The sequence below is a fragment of the Syngnathus floridae genome, chromosome 22 (assembly GCF_059516105.1).
Source record: "Syngnathus floridae isolate MCC-2025c chromosome 22, RoL_Sflo_1.0, whole genome shotgun sequence".
In the NCBI taxonomy this organism is placed as follows: domain Eukaryota; kingdom Metazoa; phylum Chordata; class Actinopteri; order Syngnathiformes; family Syngnathidae; genus Syngnathus; species Syngnathus floridae.
In genome coordinates this window covers 9,095,845-9,122,519 of record NC_142434.1, presented here as the reverse complement: position 1 = coordinate 9,122,519, position 26,675 = coordinate 9,095,845, and the positions used below count along the sequence as shown (strand labels likewise).

The 26,675-nt window shown below is 53.3% G+C and overlaps 1 protein-coding gene and 2 long non-coding RNA genes across 3 annotated transcripts; all 3 read left to right on the top strand.

Annotated features, from left to right (window-relative positions):
* Nucleotides 1-223: 223 nt before the first annotated feature.
* LOC148379561 (janus kinase and microtubule-interacting protein 3-like) lies at nucleotides 224-1,521 on the top strand. Its single transcript, XM_088367437.1, has 6 exons — nucleotides 224-259; nucleotides 346-444; nucleotides 534-767; nucleotides 888-953; nucleotides 1,015-1,083; nucleotides 1,160-1,521. The coding sequence occupies exons 2-6, from the start codon at nucleotides 355-357 to the stop codon at nucleotides 1,385-1,387; spliced, it is 687 nt and encodes a 228-aa protein (XP_088223563.1). The 5' UTR covers nucleotides 224-259; nucleotides 346-354; the 3' UTR covers nucleotides 1,388-1,521.
* Nucleotides 1,522-2,212: 691 nt separating this feature from the next.
* Nucleotides 2,213-4,247, top strand: LOC148379560 (uncharacterized). Its single transcript, XR_015855305.1, has 3 exons — nucleotides 2,213-2,323; nucleotides 2,447-2,524; nucleotides 4,089-4,247. It is a non-coding gene; the product is annotated as an uncharacterized LOC148379560 (long non-coding RNA).
* Nucleotides 4,248-6,035: 1,788 nt separating this feature from the next.
* Nucleotides 6,036-13,872, top strand: LOC148379559 (uncharacterized). Its single transcript, XR_015855416.1, has 7 exons — nucleotides 6,036-6,201; nucleotides 6,325-6,402; nucleotides 8,275-8,363; nucleotides 11,572-11,601; nucleotides 11,793-11,960; nucleotides 12,073-12,149; nucleotides 12,617-13,872. It is a non-coding gene; the product is annotated as an uncharacterized LOC148379559 (long non-coding RNA).
* The last annotated feature ends 12,803 nt before the right edge of the window (nucleotides 13,873-26,675 follow it).

Sequence of the window (26,675 nt, the reverse complement as noted above, 5' to 3'; positions counted from 1 at the left end):
ATGAGCACACCTTTTTCTCAGACAAAATAGCTACATTCTTCAGTCACTCATCCGTCTGGCATTACTGGACCAACCCCCCCCGAACGTGGCTGGGAAAATGCGGAGAAAAGCAAATGTCATTTTCCAGTCAACCAAAGAATTTGTGGATGAAAATGACACAACATTCCAAAGCTGTCCACGCGTTTGTCTCTTCTAGAATGTCAAGTGGGTGGAGGAGAAGCAGCTGCTGCGTCAGAGCAATCAGCAGTTGGCCGAAAAGGTGACGGAAAGAAAGGCGCTGGGCGGAGTCGCTTGGCGTCACACCTGTCGGGAAGCCCCGCAGATGAGGTCTGACTGTCTTTTCAGGTCAGGCGGATGGAGGCGGAAGAAGCGCGTCTGAAAGAGCACATCCAGGATATCCGAGACCAAAACGAACTGCTTGAGTTCCGCATCCTGGAGCTGGAGGTGGGAAGACTCGCACAAGCGTGTTGAGGCCAGAGATGTGACGGACGGACGGACGGACGGACGGACGGATGCATGCCTCTGCCTTTCAGGAGAGGGAATGGCGCTCCCCCGTCTTGAAGTTTCTGCAAGTCCGTTTCCCAGACGGCCTCAGCCCTTTGCAGATCTACTGCGAGGCCGAGGGCGTGAGCGTACGTAAGGCGTCCCTCGCAACCCTAACCTTAACCCGAGGTCCCAGGACACCTTACATTGCTCCTTGCGCCTTTCCCCCGGACATCGTCATCAGTGATCTGATGAAGAAGCTGGACATCCTGGGCTATAACGCCGTAAGTGTATGTCGAACTCCTTATGTTCGCACTCCACGAGACTCGGCGGCTCAAATGTGACTTTTGGAAGGCTTTGCGCTGAAAGAAGCTTGTTGACGCTGTGCCTTTGGGCTCTTGCAGAATCTCACCAACGAGGAGCAGGTGGTCGTGATTCACGCCAGGACCCTTCTCACCCTAGCCGAGAAGGTAACGCGCACGTCCACGCACGCTCTCGCATTCTGCTTATGTGACAGCAGCCTTTCCTCAGTGGTTAGAATACATCAAAGTGACCAAGTCAGCACTTCAACAGAAGATGTTGGACATTGAAAGTGAGAAGGTAGACAGACACGCGACATCAGCCAAGGGGAACTCCGGCAATGTGCCCCAACAATTCTGACCTTGAGCTGTGCTAGGATATGTTCTGCAAGCAGAAGGGCTACCTGGATGAAGAGTTGGACTTCAGGAAGTGTTCCATGGACCAGGCTCATAAGGTAAGCCGCCCTCAAATCTCCCGCCGGACCACTGATGGACGAGGATTGCGGCCCAGAGGATCCTGGTGCTGGAGGCCATGTTGTACGAGGCGCTACCGCAGCGGGACTGCCCCGCCACGGACGGCGAAAAAGCCAGCCACGCTGGCGTGAATGACGTGCTGACGGCGGATCAGAGAGAAGAGCTTAGGAGCGCCGTGGACCAATGGAAGCGAGCCCTAATGTGCGAGTTGAGGGAGCGCGACGCTTGCATCCTCCAAGAGAGAATGGATCTGCTGCACAGCGCGCAACAGGTAAGGGCCCAAAGCCAGCCCGGCACTTACTTGCACGCTTACTGGCTTTTGAATGCCACTTTCCATTTGTCCATCCTAGAGGAACAAAGAGCTGAAAGAATTCATCGAAGCTCAGAAGAGACAAATCAAACAATTGGAGGAGAAGTTTCTGTTTCTCTTTCTATTCTTCTCCTTGGCCTTCATTCTGTGGCCCTAACACCAGCTGGTGAGTGAGCTCCAGCGGCACCGCACTCGACACCTCCGATACACTGCCAGCCGGTCTCAGACGTTGGCAGACGCTCCTATGCCAACGTATACCCCCCGCCACGGTGACAGAGGCACCGCGTCACACCGGCGCTCATCCAATCAGAAGGCAGGAAAAGCAAATTCACATGCAGGGCACTTTTGAACCAGAAGAGAGCGCCACAAAAAACGGTTGTTGCCCCAAACGCGCACTAAAAAGGGTCAGAATAACAAGAGTCCCACTGGCCAGCCGGGGCCACCCGTCCAGCTGTTTCTTCAGGGGGGAAAAAAATTGGAGTCACCGGTGAGTACATTTTGCATTTAGCTCTGCTTTTCTGCTTCTGTCTTCAAGTGTGTGGCATCCTGCGATCAAAGATTCAGCCAACCCCAAAGCGGTTGACCTCAACGTCCCACCACCATGTGGGGGACGTCGAATTTCGACGATTCTTTCTGGTCAACGGTTGTAAATGATTGTGTTGATTAAAAAAGAAAACTTGATGTAACTCTACTTTTAACTGCCGTTTCAGATAGATTTGGAATTGCATCACATCCAATTTTGCCTAGAGCGTACACGGTAAGTAACACTCGTTGTGTTTAAGGAGATTTACGTTTGTAATAGCAGAAGTGTAGCCGCGTTGCGTTGTACGTGTGAATGTTGGTCCAGGCGAAATGTTAATGTTTAATTTCATTCCTTTAGGTTCCACGGTGTTTGTTGGCTGCAAGTTTTCCACTGCAAGAAGAGGCTCATATCATTGACCAGGAGCGAGCTACAATGGTGAGTAGCCATAACATTTATGTTAAACACTTCCTATTTCATGTCTAACAGTACTTGATTTAACAAATAACCATAAATAAATACAGTGTGGGCACTGAAGTTAACATATGTGATTATACTGCCTAATCTGTCACCGAGTAGATTGTTGCAAAGTAATATAAGATCCAAAGTTGTAATTCAGAATAGTTTTCAAAAGAAGGCCATTAGAATTATATACAAGTCTGATTACCCTGAACAAGCTATTAATTAAATCACAAATTCTTCAATTCAAAGATTTGGTAGATTATCAGACAAATAATGTCTAACAGTAATTGATTTAACACATCACGATAAGTAGATTGAGTGTGGGCACTCTCAAGTTAACATATGTGATTATACTGCCTAATCTGTTACAGAGTATGTTGTTGCCAAGTAATGTAGAATAGATCCAAAGTAGTAATCCAGAATAGTTTTGAAGAGGCCATTAGAATGATAAACAAATCTGATTACCTTGAACATAATAACAAGCTAAGTGTTTAATATGTCCTATGAAGTCAAAATTGGGCACCATCATGTGGTGAAATTTGGAATTGCATCACATCCAATTTTGCCTGGGAACAAACAGATTACATAAATCTTAGTTTTGAATAAGCCACTCCTTCTCAAACAAGTAAACTCTGCCCATTTTGCGCAGTAGATGTTCTGTTAATATCTAGTATTTATACAAAGTCATAATTTAAATTGCTTTCAACCTTCATTCATCGGTTCAACCAACATTACTCGCTCTTATTACCAACTTGTATTGATTTAACTAAGCGTTTAATACTTCCTATCAGGTCTCAAATCGAGATTTGGCAAAATACAATTTCAGCAAATCCAATTTTGCCAGGGAACAAAAATAGATTAAATAAACTAAATAAGTCCTCTTCCCATTAAATAAATCAGAAAAGTCTGTCTTGTAACCAGTCCTCTTCAAACAAGTAAAGTCTGCCCATTTTGTGCCGTAGATTTTGTGTCTATGCCTAGTATTTAAACAAAATCATAATTTAAACGACTTCTTTCCTTCATTCACTTTGGAAATTTGGAATTGCAGCAAATCGAATTTTGCCAGGGAACAAAAATAGATCAATTAAACTAAATAAGTCTTCTTCCCATTAAATAAATTAAAAAAGTCTGTCTTGTAACCAGTCCTTTTCAAACAAGTAAAGTCTGCCCATTTTGTGCCGTCGATTTTGTGTTAATGCCTAGTATTTATACAAAATCATAATTTAAAGGACTTCATTCCTTCATTCACTTTGGAAATTTGGAATTGCAGCACATCAAATTTTGCCTGGGAAGAAAAGTAGATTAAATAAATTTAATAAGTCTTACTACTTCCCATTAAATAAATTAAATACGTCTTACTTGTTCCCACTCCTTTTCAAAACAGTAGTTTAAAACGAGGGCCCTTCACTCAATCTTTAACCTCAACCCCGCACGTTGTGTTGTATCTGTGAATGTTGGTTGTGGCCAAATGATAGTTTTCTTTCATTCGTTTAGGTTCCAAGAAAACTTGATGTAACTCTACTTTTAACTGCCGTTTCAGATAAGCGGGTATTACGTCGCAGTCATGTGCCGCGGATATGACGTAATTGCCCGAACCTCCGCCAAAATTCAAATCTGTTGGCGCGATGGCCGTGAGCCACTGAGCAGCGACGATTATCAACAGAAATATCTTTATTTTCTGCTTGCAACTGGACCGTCTAGAGCGTACACGGTAAGTAACTCATTGTGTTTAAGGAGATTTACGTTTGTAATAGCAGAAGTGTAGCCGCGTTGCGTTGTACGTGTGAAAATTGGTCGAGGCGAAATGTTAATGTTTAATTTCATTCCTTTAGGTTCCACGGTGTTTGTTGGCTGCAAGTTTTCCACTGCAAGAAGAGGCTCGTATCATTGACCAGGAGCGAGCTACAATGGTGAGTAGCCATAACATTTATGTTAAACACTTCCTATTTCATGTCTAACAGTACTTGATTTAACAAATAACCATAAATAAATACAGTGTGGGCACTGAAGTTAACATATGTGATTATACTGCCTAATCTGTCACGGAGTAGATTGTTGCAAAGTAATATAAGATCCAAAGTTGTAATTCAGAATAGTTTTCAAAAGAAGGCCATTAGAATTATATACAAGTCTGATTACCCTTAACATAACAACAAGCTATTAATTAAATCACAAATTCTTCAATTCAAATATTTGGTAGATTATCAGACAAATAATGTCTAACAGTAATTGATTTAACACATCACGATAAGTAGATTGAGTGTGGGCACTCTCAAGTTAACAGATATGATTATACTGCCTAATCTGTTACAGAGTATGTTGTTGCCAAGTAATGTAGAATAGATCCAAAGTAGTAATCCAGAATAGTTTTGAAGAGGCCATTAGAATAATAAACAAATCTGATTACCTTGAACATAATAACAAGCTAAGTGTTTAATATGTCCTATGAAGTCAAAATTGGGCACCATCATGTGGTGAAATTTGGAATTGCATCACATCCAATTTTGCCTGGGAACAAACAGATTAAATAAATCTTAGTTTTGAATAAGCCACTCCTTCTCAAACAAGTAAACTCTGCCCATTTCGCGCAGTAGATGTTCTGTTAATATCTAGTATTTATACAAAGTCATAATTTAAATTGCTTTCAACCTTCATTCATCGGTTCAACCAACATTACTCGCTCTTATTACCAACTTGTATTGATTTAACTAAGCGTTTAATACTTCCTATCAGGTCTCAAGGCAAGATTTGGCAAAATACAATTTCAGCAAATCCAATTTTGCCAGGGAACAAAAATAGATTAAATAAACTAAATAAGTCCTCTTCCCATTAAATAAATCAGAAAAGTCTGTCTTGTAACCAGTCCTCTTCAAACAAGTAAAGTCTGCCCATTTTGTGCCGTAGATTTTGTGTCTATGCCTAGTATTTAAACAAAATCATAATTTAAACGACTTCTTTCCTTCATTCACTTTGGAAATTTGGAATTGCAGCAAATCGAATTTTGCCAGGGAACAAAAACAGATCAATTAAACTAAATAAGTCTTCTTCCCATTAAATAAATTAAAAAAGTCTGTCTTGTAACCAGTCCTTTTCAAACAAGTAAAGTCTGCCCATTTTGTGCCGTCGATTTTGTGTTAATGCCTAGTATTTATACAAAATCATAATTTAAAGGACTTCATTCCTTCATTCACTTTGGAAATTTGGAATTGCAGCACATCAAATTTTGCCTGGGAAGAAAAGTAGATTAAATAAATTTAATAAGTCTTACTACTTCCCATTAAATAAATTAAATACGTCTTACTTGTTCCCACTCCTTTTCAAAACAGTAGTTTAAAACGAGGGCCCTTCACTCAATCTTTAACCTCAACCCCGCACGTTGTGTTGTATCTGTGAATGTTGGTTGTGGCCAAATGATAGTTTTCTTTCATTCGTTTAGGTTCCAAGAAAACTTGATGTAACTCTACTTTTAACTGCCGTTTCAGATAAGCGGGTATTACGTCGCAGTCATGTGCCGCGGATATGACGTAATTGCCCGAACCTCCGCCAAAATTCAAATCTGTTGGCGCGATGGCCGTGAGCCACTGAGCAGCGACGATTATCAACAGAAATATCTTTATTTTCTGCTTGCAACTGGACCGTCTAGAGCGTACACGGTAAGTAACACTCATTGTGTTTAAGGAGATTTACGTTTGTAATAGCAGAAGTGTAGCCGCGTTGCGTTGTACGTGTGAAAATTGGTCGAGGCGAAATGTTAATGTTTAATTTCATTCCTTTAGGTTCCACGGTGTTTGTTGGCTGCAAGTTTTCCACTGCAAGAAGAGGCTCGTATCATTGACCAGGAGCGAGCTACAATGGTGAGTAGCCATAACATTTATGTTAAACACTTCCTATTTCATGTCTAACAGTACTTGATTTAACAAATAACCATAAATAAATACAGTGTGGGCACTGAAGTTAACATATGTGATTATACTGCCTAATCTGTCACGGAGTAGATTGTTGCAAAGTAATATAAGATCCAAAGTTGTAATTCAGAATAGTTTTCAAAAGAAGGCCATTAGAATTATATACAAGTCTGATTACCCTTAACATAACAACAAGCTATTAATTAAATCACAAATTCTTCAATTCAAAGATTTGGTAGATTATCAGACAAATAATGTCTGACAGTAATTGATTTAACACATCACGATAAGTAGATTGAGTGTGGGCACTCTCAAGTTAACAGATATGATTATACTGCCTAATCTGTTACAGAGTATGTTGTTGCCAAGTAATGTAGAATAGATCCAAAGTAGTAATCCAGAATAGTTTTGAAGAGGCCATTAGAATAATAAACAAATCTGATTACCTTGAACATAATAACAAGCTAAGTGTTTAATATGTCCTATGAAGTCAAAATTGGGCACCATCATGTGGTGAAATCTGGAATTGCATCACATCCAATTTTGCCTGGGAACAAACAGATTAAATAAATCTTAGTTTTGAATAAGCCACTCCTTCTCAAACAAGTAAACTCTGCCCATTTCGCGCAGTAGATGTTCTGTTAATATCTAGTATTTATACAAAGTCATAATTTAAATTGCTTTCAACCTTCATTCATCGGTTCAACCAACATTACTCGCTCTTATTACCAACTTGTATTGATTTAACTAAGCGTTTAATACTTCCTATCAGGTCTCAAGGCAAGATTTGGCAAAATACAATTTCAGCAAATCCAATTTTGCCAGGGAACAAAAATAGATTAAATAAACTAAATAAGTCTTCTTCCCATTAAATAAATCAGAAAAGTCTGTCTTGTAACCAGTCCTCTTCAAACAAGTAAAGTCTGCCCATTTTGTGCCGTAGATTTTGTGTCTATGCCTAGTATTTAAGCAAAATCATAATTTAAACGACTTCTTTCCTTCATTCACTTTGGAAATTTGGAATTGCAGCAAATCGAATTTTGCCAGGGAACAAAAATAGATCAATTAAACTAAATAAGTCTTCTTCCCATTAAATAAATTAAAAAAGTCTGTCTTGTAACCAGTCCTTTTCAAACAAGTAAAGTCTGCCCATTTTGTGCCGTCGATTTTGTGTCAATGCCTAGTATTTATACAAAATCATAATTTAAAGGACTTCATTCCTTCATTCACTTTGGAAATTTGGAATTGCAGCACATCAAATTTTGCCTGGGAAGAAAAGTAGATTAAATAAATTTAATAAGTCTTACTACTTCCCATTAAATAAATTAAATACGTCTTACTTGTTCCCACTCCTTTTCAAAAAAGTAGTTTAAAACGAGGTCCCTTCACTCAACCTTTAACCCTATTTATTCACCTTCTAGGCTAAGTGTTAAAGGCTAAGTGTTAAAGGCTAAGTGTTAAAGGCTAAGTGTTAAAGGCTAAGTGTTAAAGGCTAAGTGTTAGAGGCTAAGTGCCAGAGGCTAGGCGCCAGAGGCGAGTTTTTGTGGGCTGAAGTTTTAGTGGGGTTAGTGTGAATACAATCCAAAAGAATACAACAGAATACAATACAATAGAATATAATACATAGATTAAATTCAATAGCTCTTACTACTTCCCATTAAATAAATTAAATACGTCTTACTTGTTCCCAATCCTTTTCAAAAAAGTAGTTTAAAACGAGGGCCCTTCACTCAACCTTTAACCTCAACCCCGCATGTCACATTGTGTTGTATCTGTGAATGTTGGTTGTGGCCAAATGATAGTTTTCTTTCATTCGTTTAGGTTCCACGGTGTTTGTTGGCTATGTTTTCCACTGTCAGAAGGATGAAAATACAAAGTACAACGCTTGGACGTGGGCGAAGACGTCACCGGTGAGTCCTTCCTTCCTATTTATTTACCTTCTAGATGCTAGAGGCTAAGTGTTAGAGGCTAAGTGTTAAAGGCAACACAATACGAACAACACAACACAATACGAACAACTCAACACAATATGAACAACACAATATGAACAACACAACACAATACGAACAACACAACACAATACGAACAACACAACACAATACGAACAACACAACACATTACGAACAACACAACACAATACGAACAACACAACGATACTGCACTGAACAACACGATACCGCACTGAGAAACACGATACCGCACTGAACAACACGATACCGCACTGAACAACACCATGCCGCACTGAACACCATGCCACACTGAACAACACCATCCCGCACTGAACAACACCATGCCGCACTAAACAACACCATGCCGCACTGAACAACACCATGCCTCACTGAACGACACCATGCCGCACTGAAAGACACCATGCCGCACTGAACGACACCATGCCGCACTGAAAGACACCATCCCGCACTGAACACCATGCCGCACTGAACAACACCATCCTGCACTGAACAACACCATCCCGCACTGAACAACACCATGCCGCACTGAACAACATTATGCCGCACTGAACATTATGCCGCACTGAACAACACCATGCCGCACTGAACAACACCATGCCGCACTGAACAACATTATGCCGCACTGAACAACACCATGCCGCACTGAACAACACCATGCCGCACTGAACAACACCATGCCGCACTGAACAACACCATGCCGCACTGAACAACATTATGCCGCACTGAACAACACCATGCCGCACTGAACAACACCATCCTGCACTGAACAACACCATTCCGCATTGAACACCATGCCGCACTGAACAACACCATGCCGCACTGAACAACACCATCCCGCACTGAACAACACCATGCCGCATTGAACAACACCATGCCGCACTGAACAACACCATGCTGCACTGAACAACATTATGCTGCACTGAACAACACGATCCTGCATTGAACAACACCATGCCGTACTGAACAACACCATCCTGCACTGAACAACACCATCCTGCACTGAACAACACCACCCCGCACTGAACAACACGATCCCGCATTGAACAACACCATCCCGCACTGAACAACACCATGCCGCACTGAACAACACCATTCCGCACTGAACAACACCATGCCGCACTGAACAACACCATGCCGCACTGAACAACACCATGCCGCACTGAACAACACCATGCCGCACTGAACAACATTATGCCGCACTGAACAACACCATGCCGCACTGAACAACACCATCCCGCACTGAACAACACCATGCCGCATTGAACAACACCATGCCGCACTGAACAACACCATCCTGCACTGAACAACATCATCCCGCACTAAACAACACCATGCCGCACTGAACAACATTATGGCGCACTGGACAACATTATGCCGCACTGGACAACACCATGCCGCACTGAACAACACCATGCCGCACTGAACAACACCATGCCGCACTGAACAACACCATGCCGCACTGAACAACATTATGCCGCACTGAACAACACCATGCCGCACTGAACAACACCATGCCGCACTGAACAACACGATCCCGCATTGAACAACACCATCCTGCACTGAACAACACCATGCCGCACTGAACAACACCATGCCGCACTGAACAACACCATTCCGCACTGAACAACACCATGCCGCACTGAACAACACCATCCTGCACTGAACAACACCATCCTGCACTGAACAACACCGTGCCGCATTGAACAACACCATGCCGCACTGAACAACACCATCCTGCACTGAACAACACCATGCCGCACTGAACAACACCATGCCGCACTGAACAACACCATGCCGCACTGAACAACATTATGCCGCACTGAACAACATTATGCCGCACTAAACAACATTATGTCGCACTGAACAACACCATGCCGCACTGAACAACACCATGCTGCACTGAACAACATTATGCCGCACTGAACAACACGATCCCGCATTGAACAACACCATCCCGCAGTGAACAACACCATGCCGCATTGAACAACACCATGCCGCACTAAACAACACCATGCTGCACTGAACAACATTATGCTGCACTGAACAACACGATCCTGCATTGAACAACACCATGCCGCACTGAACAACACCATCCTGCACTGAACAACACCTTTCCACACTGAACAACACCATGCCGCACTGAACAACATTATGCCGCACTGAACAACACCATGCCGCACTGAACAACACCATGCCGCACTGAACAACACCATGCCGCACTGAACAACACCATGCCGCAATGAACAACACCATCCCGCACTGAACAACACCATGCCGCATTGAACAACACCATGCCGCACTGAACAACACCATCCCGCACTGAACAACACCACCCCGCACTGAACAACACCATCCCGAATTGAACAACACCATCCCGGACTGAACAACACCATGCCGCACTGAACAACACCATTCCGCACTGAACAACACCATGCCGCACTGAACAACACCATGCCGCACTGAACAACACCATGCCACACTGAACAACACCATGCCGCACTGAACAACATTATGCCGCACTGAACAACACCATGCCGCACTGAACAACACCATCCCGCACTGAACAACACCATGCCGCATTGAACAACACCATGCCGCACTGAACAACACCATCCTGCACTGAACAACACCATCCCGCACTGAACAACACCATGCCGCACTGAACAACATTATGGCGCACTGAACAACATTATGGCGCACTGAACAACACCATGCCGCACTGAACAACACCATGCCGCACTGAACAACACCATGCCGCACTGAACAACATTATGCCGCACTGAACAACATTATGCCGCACTGAACAACACCATGCTGCACTGAACACCACCATGCCGCACTGAACAACACCATGCCGCACTGAACAACACGATGTCGCACTGAACAACACGACGCCGCACAGAACAACACGACGCCGCACAGAATAACACAATACCGCACAGAACAACACAATACCGCACAAACAGTTTTAGATAATATTACGTCGCAGTCATGTGACGCGGACATGACGTCAATAGGCGGAACTCACGGCAAAATTATAATCCGTGGGCGTGGCTTGCAACAGAAAGTAGGAAAGCGGCAATTCTGGCAAACAAGACACAGCGGTTAGTAACACGATGACTAACAAGGCAAATATTTTTGTTTTCAGCTTGTAACTTGACCGTCTAGAGCGTACAAGGTAATTACAACTGTTTTTTTTTTAGCCCTGAAAAGCGAGGGAGTGTGGCGTTTGGGAGGAATGTCGAACTCGGCGTCTGCTTCCAGCCACAGACGCCAAATTTCGACGATTATTTCGACTGGTCAACGGTTGTAAATTATTGCGTTGACTAAAAACTTTATTTAACTCTACTCTTAACTTTGCCGTTTCAGATATGCGGGTATTACACCGCGGAAATGACGTCAATAGGCTGAACTCTCGCCAAAATTCAAATCTGTGGGCGCAATGGCCTTGAGCGAGACACCGGATACAAACACGACGATTATCAACAGAAATATCTTTATTTTCTGCTTGCAAGTGGACCGTCTAGAGCGTACACGGTAAGTACAACTCATTGTGTTTAAAAAGATTTACGTTTGTGTAGTTTGCGTTGCGTTGTATCTGTGAATGTTGGTTGAAGCTAAATGTTAATGTTTAATTTCATTCCTTTAGGTTCCACGGTGTTTGTTGGCTGTATGTTTTCCACTGCAAGAAGAGGCTCGTATCATTGACCAGCAGGAGCTACAATGGTGAGTACCCCTTTCGTCTTCCATTTATGTTAAACACTTCCTATTTCATGTCTAACAGTACTCGATTTAACAAATAACCATAAATAAATACAGTGTGGGCAGTCACGTTAACATATGTGATTATCCTGCCTAATATGTTTATCACAAATATGTCACTAATCACTAATATGTTTATTTGTTTATCACAACACCTTTGGACCTTCAGCAATCGATTATTTCCCTTCATCTACATAGAGACAGAACGATGGTGTCTTAAACATCTCATTCATTTCACCAAATAACTTCACGCAGGTGGATAACGGCCGTCTCGGTCACGCTATGTTGCGTGATGCAGTTTTGAAGAACCAAATGCATTTATTCAATGAATAAGTCAAGCTAGTTCTATGTTTATGATGTTGTAAGTTACGGTACCGATTGAAGTTGAGTTCGAAGCCAGTGGAAAACAGCGCTGCGTTTGTGCTCTCCAGGTACAAATGTTGTGATCTCTGACTGACGACCGGGCGAGACTCGAGTAAGAGATGTCCAAACGAGCTCCGGCAGGGCGGGCCAAGGCGGAGCGAACGGACGCCCTTCAGGCCGCCAATGACGAGCTGAGAACCAAACTGATGGACGTCCAGTTAGAACTTCAGCAGGAGAAGAACAAGGTGAAAACCTCAACAGACAGACACTGCCTGCCTCCCTGCCTGCCTCCCTGCCTGCCTCCCTGCCTGCCTCCCTCCCTCTCAGTTTTCCCGATGTAGATTAGACATGCGTGTGCCATGACTGTGTCAGCCTACATCAACAAATGCACCGAGGACGTCAGCACCACTAAGAATATCATCACCCGGGGCAACCAACGACCCTGGATGACTGAGGAGGTACGTCAAACGCTACGAGCGCGGAACTCTGCCTTCAAGTCTGGCGACAAGGAGACACTGAGGACAGCGAGAGCCAACTTGAACCGTGCCATCAGGATAGCGAAGCGAGACCGCAGTCGAAAATTTCAGGATCGTTTCCACGACGTCAAAAACATCAGGAGTATGTGGCAAGGCATACGGGCGATTACAGACTACAACTCACCCTCCCCCCCCCCCGGTGGGTGTAGTTGATGCTGACTTTCTAAATGGTCTAAATAACTTCTTTGGGAGGTTCGAGGCACTAAACGGCACTCCAGCAGTTAAAACTGTCCCCCATCAGGAAGAGGAGGTACTCTGCCTTGACTCCGCCGATGTGTTGAAGACCCTGAGGAGAGTCAACCCCTGTAAGGCCCCTGGCCCCGACAACATTCCTGGGCGTGTGTTCAGGGAATGTGCAAGTCATCTGGCTGGGGTCATCACAGACATTTTTAACACCTCGCTGGGCCAAGCCACAGTGCCGGCGTGCTTTAAGACTGCCTCCATCATTCCGGTGCCGAAGAAACCTCAAATCACCTCATTTAATGATTACCGGCCTGTTGCACTGACTCCGGTTATGATGAAGTGCTTCGAAAGGCTGCTTAAAGGTCACATCGTTTCCAGACTCCCCCTATTATTTGACCCGTTCCAGTTTGCCGACCGGCAAAACCGCTCCACTCAGGACGCCATCTCCTCCGTTCTTCACCTGAGCCTGGCTCACCTGGAGGAGAAGAACACCCATGTGCGGAGGCTGTTCCTGGACTTCAGCTCAGCGTTTAACACCATCATCCCACAGCATCTGGTAGGAAAATTGGAACACCTGGGCTTCAACACCCCCCTTCGCAACTGGCTGCTAGTGGAATCGGGCGGCGTGTGCGAGTGTGCTGGCCGCTGGAAGTGCAATGAGGCTCCGCGATCTCCTCCGCGGTGCTTATAAACAGCCGATAAGCTCGGCGGGAGCTTATTTCGGCCATTTGGCGCGTGTGCACGGCCTCCCGGTGGAACCGGGTGGTGTGCGCGAGTGTGCTGGCCGCTGGAAGTGCAATGAGGCTCTGCAGTCTCCTCCGCGGAGCTCATAAACAGCCGATTCGCTAGGCGGGAGCTTATTTCGGCCACTTGGCGCGTGCGCATGGCCTCCCGGTGGAACCGGGTGGCGTGCGCGAGTGTGCTGGCCGCTGGAAGTGCAATGAGGCTCCGAGATCTCCTCCGCAGTACTTATAAACAGCCGATCCGCTAGGCGGGAGCTTATTTCGGCCACTTTGCGCGTGCGCACCGCCTCCCGGTTGTTCCGGGCGGCGTGCGCGAGTGTGCTGGCCGCTGGAAGTGCAATCAGGCTCCGCGAACTCCTCCGCGGTGCTTATAAACAGCCGCTCCGAGAGGCGGGAGCTTATTTCGGCCACTTGGCGCATGCGCACGTCCTCCCGGTTGTTCCGGGCGGCGTGCGCGAGTATGCTTGCCGCTGGAAGTGCAAAGAGGCTCCGCGATCTGCTCAGCGGTGCTTATAAACAGCCGATCCGCTCGGCGGGAGCTTATTTCGGCCACTTGGCGCGTGTGCACGGCCTCCCGGTGGAACCGGGTGGTGTGCGCGAGTATGCTGGCCGCTGGAAGTGCAATGAGGCTCTGCAGTCTCCTCCGCGGAGCTCATAAACAGCCGATTCGCTAGGCGGGAGCTTATTTCGGCCACGGCGCGTGCGCACGGCCTCCTGGTGGAACCGGGAAGCGTGCGCGAGTGTGCTGGCCGCTGGAAGTGCAATGAGGCTCCGCTCTCTCCTCCGCGGTGCTTATAAACAGCTGATCCGCTAGGCGGGATCTTATTTCGTCCACTTAGCGCATGCGCACGGCCTCCCGGTTGTTCCAGGCGGCGTGCGCGAGTGTGCTGGCCGCTGGAAGTGCAATGAGGCTCTGCAGTCTCCTCCGCGGTGCTCATAAACAGTCGATCCGCTAGGCGGGAGCTTATTTCGGCCACTTGGCGCATGTACACGGCCTCCCGGTTGTTCCGGGCGGCGTGCGCGAGTGTGCTTGCCGCTGGAAGTGCAATGAGGCTCCACGATCTCCTCCGCGGTGCTTATAAACAGCCGATCCGCTAGGCGGGAATTTATTTCGCCCACTTGGCGCGTGCGCACGGGCTTCCGGTGGAGTTGGGCGGCGTGTGCGAGTGTGCTTGCCGCTGGAAGTTTAATGAGGCTCCGCGATCTCCTCTGCGGTGCTTATAAACAGCCGCTCCGGTAGGCGGGAGCTTATTTCGGCCACTTGGCGCATGCGCACGTCCTCCCGGTTGTTCCGGGCGGCGTGCGCGAGTGTGCTTGCCGCTGGAAGTGCAATGAGGCTCCGCGATCTCCTCCGCGGTGCTTATAAACAGCCGATCCGCTAGGCGGGAGCTTATTTCGGCAACGGCGCGTGCGCACGGCCTCCCAGTGGAGCTGGGCGGTGTGCGTGAGTGTGCTGGCCGCTGGAAGTGCAATGAGGCTCTGCGATCTCCTCCGCGGTGCTTATAAACAGCCAATCCGCTAGAAGGGTTCTTATTTCGGCCACTTAGCGCATGCGCACGGCCTCCCGGTTTTTCCGGGCGGCGTGCGCGAGTATGCTTGCCGCTGGAAGTGCAATGAGGCTCTGCGGTCTCCTCCGCGGTGCTTATAAACAGCCGATCCGCTAGGCGGGAGCTTATTTCGGCCACTTGGCTCGTGCGCACGGCCTCAAGGTGGAATCGGGCGGCGTGTGCGAGTGTGCTGGCCGCTGGAAGTGCAATGAGGCTCTGCGGTCTCCTCCGCGGTGCTTATAAACAGCCGGTACGCTAGGCGGGAGCTTATTTCGGCATCTTGGTGCGTGCGCACGGCCTCCCGGTGGAACCGGGAAGCGTGCGCGAGTGTGCTGGCCGCTGGAAGTGCAATGAGGCTCTGCTATCTCCTCCGCGGTGCTTATAAACACCCGATCCGCTAGGCGGGATCTTATTTCGGCCACTTAGCGCATGCACACGGCCTCCCGGTTGTTCCGGGCGGCGTGCGCGAGTATGCTTGCCGCTGGAAGTGCAATGAGGCTCCGCGATCTCCTCCGCGGTGCTTATAAACAGCCGATCCGCTCGGCGGGAGCTTATTTCGGCCACTTGGCGCGTGTGCACGGCCTCCCGTTGGAACCGGGTGGTGTGCGCGAGTGTGCTGGCCGCTGGAATTGCAATGAGGCTCCGCGATCTCCTCCGTGGTGCTTATAATTGCCGATCCGCTAGGCAGGAATTTATTTCGGCCACTTGGCGCGTGCGCACGGCCTTCCGGTGGAGTTGGGCGGCGTGTGCGAGTGTGCTTGCCGCTGGAAGTGCAATGAGGCTCCGCGATCTCCTCCGCGGTGCTTATAAACAGCGGCTCCGCTAGGCGGGAGCTTATTTCGGCCACTTGGCGCGTGCGCACGGCCTCCCGGTGGAGCCGGGCGGTGTGCGCGAGTGTGCTGGCCGCTGGAAGTGCAATGAGGCTCTGCGATCTCCTCCGCGGTGCTTATAAACAGCCAATCCGCTAGGCGGGATCTTATTTCGGCCACCTGGCGCATGCGCACGGCCTCCCGGTGGAACCGGGAAGCGTGCGCGAGTGTGCTGGCCGCTGGAAGTGCAATGAGGCTCCGCGATCTCCTCCGCGGTGCTTATAAACAGCCGATCCGCTCGGCAGGAGCTTATTTCGGCCACGTGGCGCGTGTGCACGGCCTCCCGGTGGAACCGGGTGGTGTGCGCGAGTGTGCTGGCCGCTGGAAGTGCAATGAGGCTCTGCAGTCTCCTCCGCGGAGCTCATAAACAGCCGATCCGCTAGGCGGGAGCTTATTTCGGCCACTTGGCGCGTGCGCACGGCCTCCCGGTGGAACCGGGTGACGTGCACGAGTGTGTTGGCCGCTGGAAGTGCAATGAGGCTCCGCTATCTCCTCCGCAGTACTTATAAACAGCCGATCCGCTAGGCGGGAGCTTATTTCGGCCACTTGGCTCGTGCGCACGGCCTCAAGGTGGAATCGGGCGGCGTGTGCGAGTGTGCTGGCCGCTGGAAGTGCAATGAAGCTCTGCGATCTCCTCCGCGGTGCTTATAAACAGCCGCTCCGAGAGGCGGGAGCTTATTTCGGCCACTTGGCGCATGCGCACGGCCTCCCGGTTGTTCCAGGCGGCGTGCGCGAGTATGCTTGCCGCTGGAAGTGCAATGAGGCTCTGCGGTCTCCTCCGCGGTGCTTATAAACAGCCGATCCGCTAGGCGGGAGCTTATTTCGGCCACTTGGCTCGTGCGCACGGCCTCAAGGTGGAATCGGGCAGCGTGTGCGAGTGTGCTGGCCGCTGGAAGTGCAATGAGGCTCTGCGGTCTCCTCCGCGGTGCTTATAAACAGCCGGTCCGCTAGGCGGGAGCTTATTTCGGCATCTTGGTGCGTGCGCACGGCCTCCCGGTGGAACCGGGAAGCGTGCGCGAGTGTGCTGGCCGCTGGAAGTGCAATGAGGCTCTGCTATCTCCTCCGCGGTGCTTATAAACAGCCGATCCGCTAGGCGGGATCTTATTTCGGCCACTTAGCGCATGCACACGGCCTCCCGGTTGTTCCGGGCGGCGTGCGCTTGCCGCTGGAAGTGCAATGAGGCTCTGCGGTCTCCTCCGCGGTGCTTATAAACAGCCGGTCCGCTAGGCGGGAGCTTATTTCGGCCACTTGGCGCGTGCGCACGGCCTCCCGGTGGAACCAGGAAGCGTGCGCGAGTGTGCCGGCCGCTGGAAGTGCAATCAGGCTCCGCGAACTCCTCCGCGGTGCTTATAAACAGCCGCTCCGAGAGGCGGGAGCTTATTTCGGCCACTTGGCGCATGCGCACGGCCTCCCGTTGGAACCGGGTGGTGTGCGCGAGTGTGCTGGCCGCTGGAATTGCAATGAGGCTCCGCGATCTCCTCCGTGGTGCTTATAATTGCCGATCCGCTAGGCAGGAATTTATTTCGGCCACTTGGCGCGTGCGCACGGCCTTCCGGTGGAGTTGGGCGGCGTGTGCCAGTGTGCTTGCCGCTGGAAGTGCAATGAGGCTCCGCGATCTCCTCCGCGGTGCTTATAAACAGCGGCTCCGCTAGGCGGGAGCTTATTTCGGCCACTTGGCGCGTGCGCACGGCCTCCCGGTGGAGCCGGGCGGTGTGCGCGAGTGTGCTGGCCGCTGGAAGTGCAATGAGGCTCTGCGATCTCCTCCGCGGTGCTTATAAACAGCCAATCCGCTAGAAGGGAGCTTATTTCGGCCACTTGGCTCGTGCGCACGGCCTCAAGGTGGAATCGGGCGGCGTGTGCGAGTGTGCTGGCCGCTGGAAGTGCAATGAGGCTCTGCGGTCTCCTCCGCGGTGCTTATAAACAGCCGGTCCGCTAGGCGGGAGCTTATTTCGGCCACTTGGTGCGTGCGCACGTTCTCCCGGTGGAACCGGGAAGCGTGCGCGAGTGTGCTGGCCGCTGGAAGTGCAATGAGGCTCCGCTATCTCCTCCGCGGTGCTTATAAACAGCCGATCCGCTAGGCGGGATCTTATTTCGGCCACTTAGCGCATGCGCACGGCCTCCCGGTTGTTCCGGGCGGCGTGCGCGAGTATGCTTGCCGCTAGAAGTGCAATGAGGCTCTGCGGTCTCCTCCGCGGTGCTTATAAACAGCCGGTCCGCTAGGCGGGAGCTTATTTCGGCCACTTGGCGCGTGCGCACGGCCTCCCGGTGGAACCAGGAAGCGTGCGCGAGTGTGCCGGCCGCTGGAAGTGCAATCAGGCTCCGCGAACTCCTCCGCGGTGCTTATAAACAGCCGCTCCGAGAGGCGGGAGCTTATTTCGGCCACTTGGCGCATGCGCACGGCCTCCCGGTTTTTCCGGGCGGCGTGCGCGAGTATGCTTGCCGCTGGAAGTGCAATGAGGCTCTGCGGTCTCCTCCGCGGTGCTTATAAACAGCCGGTCCGCTAGGCGGGAGCTTATTTCGGCCACTTGGCGCGTGCGCACGGCCTCCCGGTGGAACCAGGAAGCGTGCGCGAGTGTGCCGGCCGCTGGAAGTGCAATCAGGCTCCGCGAACTCCTCCGCGGTGCTTATAAACAGCCGCTCCGAGAGGCGGGAGCTTATTTCGGCCACTTGGCGCATGCGCACGTCCTCCCGGTTGTTCCGGGCGGCGTGCGCGAGTGTGCTTGCCGCTGGAAGTGCAATGAGGCTCCGCGATCTCCTCCGCGGTGCTTATAAACAGCCGATCCGCTAGGCGGGAGCTTATTTCGGCCACCTGGCGCGTGCGCACGGCCTCCCGGTGGAACCGGGAAGCGTGCGCGAGTGTGCTGGCCGCTGGAAGTGCAATGAGGCTCCGCAATCTCCTCCGCGGTGCTTGTAAACAGCCGATCCGCTAGGCGGGAGCTTATTTCGGCCACTTGGCTCGTGCGCACGGCCTCAAGGTGGAATCCGGCGGCGTGTGCGAGTGTGCTGGCCGCTGGAAGTGCAATGAGGCTCTGCGGTCTCCTCCGCGGTGCTTATAAACAGCCGGTCCGCTAGGCGGGAGCTTATTTCGGCCACTTGGTGCGTGCGCACGGCCTCCCGGTGGAACCGGGAAGCGTGCGCGAGTGTGCTGGCCGCTGGAAGTGCAATGAAGCTCCGCTATCTCCTCCGCGGTGCTTATAAACAGCTGTTCCGCTAGGCGGGATCTTATTTCGTCCACTTAGCGCATGCGCACGGCCTCCCGGTTGTTCCGGCGGCGTGCGCGAGTATGCTTGCCGCTGGAAGTGCAATGAGGCTCCGCGATCTCCTCCGCGGTGCTTATAAACAGCCGATCCGCTCGGCGGGAGCTTATTTCGGCCACTTGGCGCGTGTGCACGGCCTCCCGGTGGAACCGGGTGGTGTGCGCGAGTGTGCTGGCCGCTGGAAGTGCAATGAGGCTCTGGAGTCTCCTCCGCGGAGCTCATAAACAGCCGATTCGCTAGGCGGGAGCTTATTTCGGCCACGGCGCGTGCGCACGGCCTCCTGGTGGAACCGGGAAGCGTGCGCGAGTGTGCTGGCCGCTGGAAGTGCAATGAGGCTCCGCTATCTCCTCCGCGGTGCTTATAAACAGCTGATCCGCTAGGCGGGATCTTATTTCGTCCACTTAGCGCATGCGCACGGCCTCCCGGTTGTTCCAGGCGGCGTGCGCGAGTGTGCTGGCCGCTGGAAGTGCAATGAGGCTCTGCAGTCTCCTCCGCGGTGCTCATAAACAGCCGATCCGCTAGGCGGGAGCTTATTTCGGCCACTTGGCGCATGTACACGGCCTCCCGGTTGTTCCGGGCGGCGTGCGCGAATGTGCTTGCCGCTGGAAGTGCAATGAGGCTCCACGATCTCCTCCGCGGTGCTTATAAACAGCCGATCCGCTAGGCGGGAATTTATTTCGCCCACTTGGCGCGTGCGCACGGGCTTCCGGTGGAGTTGGGCGGCGTGTGCGAGTGTGCTTGCCGCTGGAAGTGCAATGAGGCTCCGCGATCTCCTCTGCGGTGCTTATAAACAGCCGCTCCGCTAGGCGGGAGCTTATTTCGGCCACTTGGCGCATGCGCACGTCCTCCCGGTTGTTCCGGGCGGCGTGCGCGAGTGTGCTTGCCGCTGGAAGTGCAATGAGGCTCCGCGATCTCCTCCGCGGTGCTTATAAACAGCCGATCCGCTAGGCGGGAGCTTATTTCGGCAACGGCGCGTGCGCACGGCCTCCCGGTGGAGCCGGGCGGTGTGCGTGAGTGTGCTGGCCGCTGGAAGTGCAATGAGGCTCTGCGATCTCCTCCGCGGTGCTTATAAACAGCCAATCCGCTAGAAGGGTTCTTATTTCGGCCACTTAGCGCATGCGCACGGCCTCCCGGTTGTTCCGGGCGGCGTGCGCGAGTATGCTTGCCGCTGGAAGTGCAATGAGGCTCTGCGGTCTCCTCCGCGGTGCTTATAAACAGCCGATCCGCTAGGCGGGAGCTTATTTCGGCCACTTGGCTCGTGCGCACGGCCTCAAGGTGGAATCGGGCGGCGTGTGCGAGTGTGCTGGCCGCTGGAAGTGCAATGAGGCTCTGCGGTCTCCTCCGCGGTGCTTATAAACAGCCGGTCCGCTAGGCGGGAGCTTATTTCGGCATCTTGGTGCGTGCGCACGGCCTCCCGGTGGAACCGGGAAGCGTGCGCGAGTGTGCTGGCCGCTGGAAGTGCAATGAGGCTCTGCTATCTCCTCCGCGGTGCTTATAAACAGCCGATCCGCTAGGCGGGATCTTATTTCGGCCACTTAGCGCATGCACACGGCCTCCCGGTTGTTCCGGGCGGCGTGCGCGAGTATGCTTGCCGCTGGAAGTGCAATGAGGCTCCGCGATCTCCTCCGCGGTGCTTATAAACAGCCGATCCCCTCGGCGGGAGCTTATTTCGGCCACTTGGCGCGTGTGCACGGCCTCCCGTTGGAACCGGGTGGTGTGCGCGAGTGTGCTGGCCGCTGGAATTGCAATGAGGCTCCGCGATCTCCTCCGTGGTGCTTATAATTGCCGATCCGCTAGGCAGGAATTTATTTCGGCCACTTGGCGCGTGCGCACGGCCTTCCGGTGGAGTTGGGCGGCGTGTGCGAGTGTGCTTGCCGCTGGAAGTGCAATGAGGCTCCGCGATCTCCTCCGCGGTGCTTATAAACAGCGGCTCCGCTAGGCGGGAGCTTATTTCGGCCACTTGGCGCGTGCGCACGGCCTCCCGGTGGAGCCGGGCGGTGTGCGCGAGTGTGCTGGCCGCTGGAAGTGCAATGAGGCTCTGCGATCTCCTCCGCGGTGCTTATAAACAGCCAATCCGCTAGGCGGGATCTTATTTCGACCACCTGGCGCATGCGCACGGCCTCCCGGTGGAACCGGGAAGCGTGCGCGAGTGTGCTGGCCGCTGGAAGTGCAATGAGGCTCCGCGATCTCCTCCGCGGTGCTTATAAACAGCCGATCCGCTCGGCGGGAGCTTATTTCGGCCACGTGGCGCGTGTGCACGGCCTCCCGGTGGAACCGGGTGGTGTGCGCGAGTGTGCTGGACGCTGGAAGTGCAATGAGGCTCTGCAGTCTCCTCCGCGGAGCTCATAAACAGCCCATCCGCTAGGCGGGAGCTTATTTCGGCCACTTGGCGCGTGCGCACGGCCTCCCGGTGGAACCGGGTGACGTGCACGAGTGTGTTGGCCGCTGGAAGTGCAATGAGGCTCCGCTATCTCCTCCGCAGTACTTATAAACAGCCGATCCGCTAGGCGGGAGCTTATTTCGGCCACTTGGCTCGTGCGCACGGCCTCAAGGTGGAATCGGGCGGCGTGTGCGAGTGTGCTGGCCGCTGGAAGTGCAATGAAGCTCTGCGATCTCCTCCGCGGTGCTTATAAACAGCCGCTCCGAGAGGCGGGAGCTTATTTCGGCCACTTGGCGCATGCGCACGGCCTCCCGGTTGTTCCGGGCGGCGTGCGCGAGTATGCTTGCCGCTGGAAGTGCAATGAGGCTCTGCGGTCTCCTCCGCGGTGCTTATAAACAGCCGATCCGCTAGGCGGGAGCTTATTTCGGCCACTTGGCTCGTGCGCACGGCCTCAAGGTGGAATCGGGCGGCGTGTGCGAGTGTGCTGGCCGCTGGAAGTGCAATGAGGCTCTGCGGTCTCCTCCGCGGTGCTTATAAACAGCCGGTCCGCTAGGCGGGAGCTTATTTCGGCATCTTGGTGCGTGCGCACGGCCTCCCGGTGGAACCGGGAAGCGTGCGCGAGTGTGCTGGCCGCTGGAAGTGCAATGAGGCTCTGCTATCTCCTCCGCGGTGCTTATAAACAGCCGATCCGCTAGGCGGGATCTTATTTCGGCCACTTAGCGCATGCACACGGCCTCCCGGTTGTTCCGGGCGGCGTGCGCGAGTATGCTTGCCGCTGGAAGTGCAATGAGGCTCTGCGGTCTCCTCCGCGGTGCTTATAAACAGCCGGTCCGCTAGGCGGGAGCTTATTTCGGCCACTTGGCGCGTGCGCACGGCCTCCCGGTGGAACCAGGAAGCGTGCGCGAGTGTGCCGGCCGCTGGAAGTGCATCAGGCTCCGCGAACTCCTCCGCCGTGCTTATAAACAGCCGCTCCGAGAGGCGGGAGCTTATTTCGGCCACTTGGCGCATGCGCACGGCCTCCCGGTTTTTCCGGGCGGCGTGCGCGAGTATGCTTGCCGCTGGAAGTGCAATGAGGCTCTGCGGTCTCCTCCGCGGTGCTTATAAACAGCCGGTCCGCTAGGCGGGAGCTTATTTCGGCCACTTGGCGCGTGCGCACGGCCTCCCGGTGGAACCAGGAAGCGTGCGCGAGTGTGCCGGCCGCTGGAAGTGCAATCAGGCTCCGCGAACTCCTCCACGGTGCTTATAAACAGCCGCTCCGAGAGGCGGGAGCTTATTTCGGCCACTTGGCGCATGCGCACGTCCTCCCGGTTGTTCCGGGCGGCGTGCGCGAGTGTGCTTGCCGCTGGAAGTGCAATGAGGCTCCGCGATTTCCTCCGCGGTGCTTATAAACAGCCGATCCGCTAGGCGGGAGCTTATTTCGGCCACTTGGCGCGTGCGCACGGCCTCCCGGTGGAACCAGGAAGCGTGCGCGAGTGTGCCGGCCGCTGGAAGTGCAATCAGGCTCCGCGAACTCCTCCGCGGTGCTTATAAACAGCCGCTCCGAGAGGCGGGAGCTTATTTCGGCCACTTGGCGCATGCGCCCCTCCCGGTTGTTCCGGGCGGCGTGCGCGAGTGTGCTTGCCGCTGGAAGTGCAATGAGGCTCCGCGATCTCCTCCGCGGTGCTTATAAACAGCCGATCCGCTAGGCGGGAGCTTATTTCGGCCACGGCGCGTGCGCACGGCCTCCCGGTGGAGCCGGGCGGTGTGCGCGAGTGTGCTGGCCGCTGGAAGTGCAATGAGGCTCTGCGATCTCCTCCGCGGTGCTTATAAACAGCCAATCCGCTAGAAGGGAGCTTATTTCGGCCACTTGGCTCGTGCGCACGGCCTCAAGGTGGAATCGGGCGGCGTGTGCGAGTGAGCTGGCCGCTGGAAGTGCAATGAGGCTCTGCGGTCTCCTCCGCGGTGCTTATAAACAGCCGGTCCGCTAGGCGGGAGCTTATTTCGGCCACTTGGTGCGTGCGCACGTTCTCCCGGTGGAACCGGGAAGCGTGCGCGAGTGTGCTGGCCGCTGGAAGTGCAATGAGGCTCGGCTATCTCCTCCGCGGTGCTTATAAACAGCTGATCCGCTAGGCGGGATCTTTTTTCGGCCACTTAGCGCATGCGCACGGCCTCCCGGTTGTTCCGGGCGGCGTGCGCGAGTATGCTTGCCGCTGGAAGTGCAATGAGGCTCTGCGGTCTCCTCCGCGGTGCTTATAAACAGCCGGTCCGCTAGGCGGGAGCTTATTTCGGCCACTTGGCGCGTGCGCAGGGCCTCCCGGTGGAACCGGGAAGCGTGCGCGAGTGTGCTGGCCGCTGGAAGTGCAATGAGGCTCCGCGATCTCCTCCGCGGTGCTTATAAACAGCCGATCCGCTCGGCGGGAGCTTATTTCGGCCACTTGGCGCGTGTGCACGGCCTCCCGGTGGAACCGGGTGGTGTGCGCGAGTGTGCTGGCCGCTGGAAGTGCAATGAGGCTCTGCAGTCTCCTCCGCGGAGCTCATAAACAGCCCATCCGCTAGGCGGGAGCTTATTTCGGCCACTTGGCGCGTGCGCACGGCCTCCCGGTGGAACCGGGTGACGTGCACGAGTGTGCTGGCCGCTGGAAGTGCAATGAGGCTCCGCTATCTCCTCCGCAGTACTTATAAACAGCCGATCCGCTAGGCGGGAGCTTATTTCGGCATCTTGGTGCGTGCGCACGGCCTCCCGGTGGAACCGGGAAGCGTGCGCGAGTGTGCTGGCCGCTGGAAGTGCAATAAGGCTCCGCGATCTCCTCCGCGGTGCTTATAAACAGCCAATCCGCTAGGCGGGAGCTTATTTCGGCCACTAGGCGCATGCGCACGACCTCCCGGTTGTTCCGGGCGGCGTGCGCGAGTGTGTTTGCCGCTGGAAGTGCAATGAGGCTCCGCGATCTCCTCCGCGGTGCTTATAAACAGCCGCTCCGCTAGGCGGGAGCTTATTTTGGCCACTTGGCGCATGCGCACGTCCTCCCGGTTGTTCCGGGCGGCGTGCGCGAGTGTGCTTGCCGCTGGAAGTGCAATGAGGCTCCGCGATCTCCTCCGCGGTGCTTATAAACAGCCGATCCGCTAGGCGGGAGCTTATTTCGGCCACTTGGCGCATGCGCACGTCCTCCCGGTTGTTCCGGGCGGCGTGCGCGAGTATGCTTGCCGCTGGAAGTGCAATGAGGCTCTGCGGTCTCCTCCGCGGTGCTTATAAACAGCCGGTCCGCTAGGCGGGAGCTTATTTCGGCCACTTGGCGCGTGTGCACGGCCTCCCGGTGGAACCAGGAAGCGTGCGCGAGTGTGCCGGCCGCTGGAAGTGCAATCAGGCTCCGCGAACTCCTCCGCGGTGTATATAAACAGCCGCTCCGAGAGGCGGGAGCTTATTTCGGCCACTTGGCGCATGCGCACGGCCTCCCGGTTTTTCCGGGCGGCGTGCGCGAGTATGCTTGCCGCTGGAAGTGCAATGAGGCTCTGCGGTCTCCTCCGCGGTGCTTATAAACAGCCGGTCCGCTAGGCGGGAGCTTATTTCGGCCACTTGGCGCGTGCGCACGGCCTCCCGGTGGAACCAGGAAGCGTGCGCGAGTGTGCCGGCCGCTGGAAGTGCAATCAGGCTCCGCGAACTCCTCCGCGGTGCTTATAAACAGCCGCTCCGAGAGGCGGGAGCTTATTTCGGCCACTTGGCGCATGCGCACGTCCTCCCGGTTGTTCCGGGCGGCGTGCGCGAGTGTGCTTGCCGCTGGAAGTGCAATGAGGCTCTGCGGTCTCCTCCGCGGTGCTTATAAACAGCCAATCCGCTAGAAGGGAGCTTATTTCGTCCACCTGGCGCGTGCGCACGGCCTCCCGGTGGAACCGGGAAGCGTGCGCGAGTTCGCTGGCCGCTGGAAGTGCAATGAGGCTCCGCAATCTCCTCCGCGGTGCTTGTAAACAGCCGATCCGCTAGGCGGGAGCTTATTTCGGCCACTTGGCTCGTGCGCACGGCCTCAAGGTGGAATCTTGCGGCGTGTGCGAGTGTGCTGGCCGCTGGAAATGCAATGAGGCTCTGCGGTCTCCTCCGCGGTGCTTATAAACAGCCGGTCCGCTAGGCGGGAGCTTATTTCGGCCACTTGGTGCGTGCGCACGGCCTCCCGGTGGAACCGGGAAGCGTGCACGAGTGTGCTGGCCGCTGGAAGTGCAATGAGGCTCCGCTATCTCCTCCGCAGTGCTTATAAACAGTCGATCCGCTAGGCGGGATCTTATTTCGGCCACTTAGCGCATGCGCACGGCCTCCCGGTTGTTCCGGGCGGCGTGCGCGAGTATGCTTGCCGCTGGAAGTGCAATGAGGCTCCGCGATCTCCTCTGCAGTGCTTATAAACAGCCGATCTGCTCGGCGGGAGCTTATTTCGGCCACTTGGCGCGTGCGCACGGCCTCCTGGTGGAACCGGGTGGTGTGCGCGAGTGTGCTGGCCGCTGGAAGTGCAATGAGGCTCTGCAGTCTCCTCCGCAGTACTTATAAACAGCCGATCCGCTAGGCGGGAGCTTATTTCGGCCACTTTGCGCGTGCACACCGCCTCCCGGTTGTTCCGGGCGGCGTGCGCGAGTGTGCTGGCCGCTGGAAGTG

Bases quoted from the DNA above. Each gene is read 5' to 3' on its own strand.
- LOC148379561 (XM_088367437.1), top strand. From the start codon at position 355: ATGGAGGCGGAAGAAGCGCGTCTGAAAGAGCACATCCAGGATATCCGA. The intron at 445-533 runs GTGGGAAGACTC...TCTGCCTTTCAG, and splicing joins TCCGCATCCTGGAGCTGGAG to GAGAGGGAATGGCGCTCCCC. The intron at 954-1,014 runs GTAACGCGCACG...GCCTTTCCTCAG, and splicing joins TTCTCACCCTAGCCGAGAAG to TGGTTAGAATACATCAAAGT.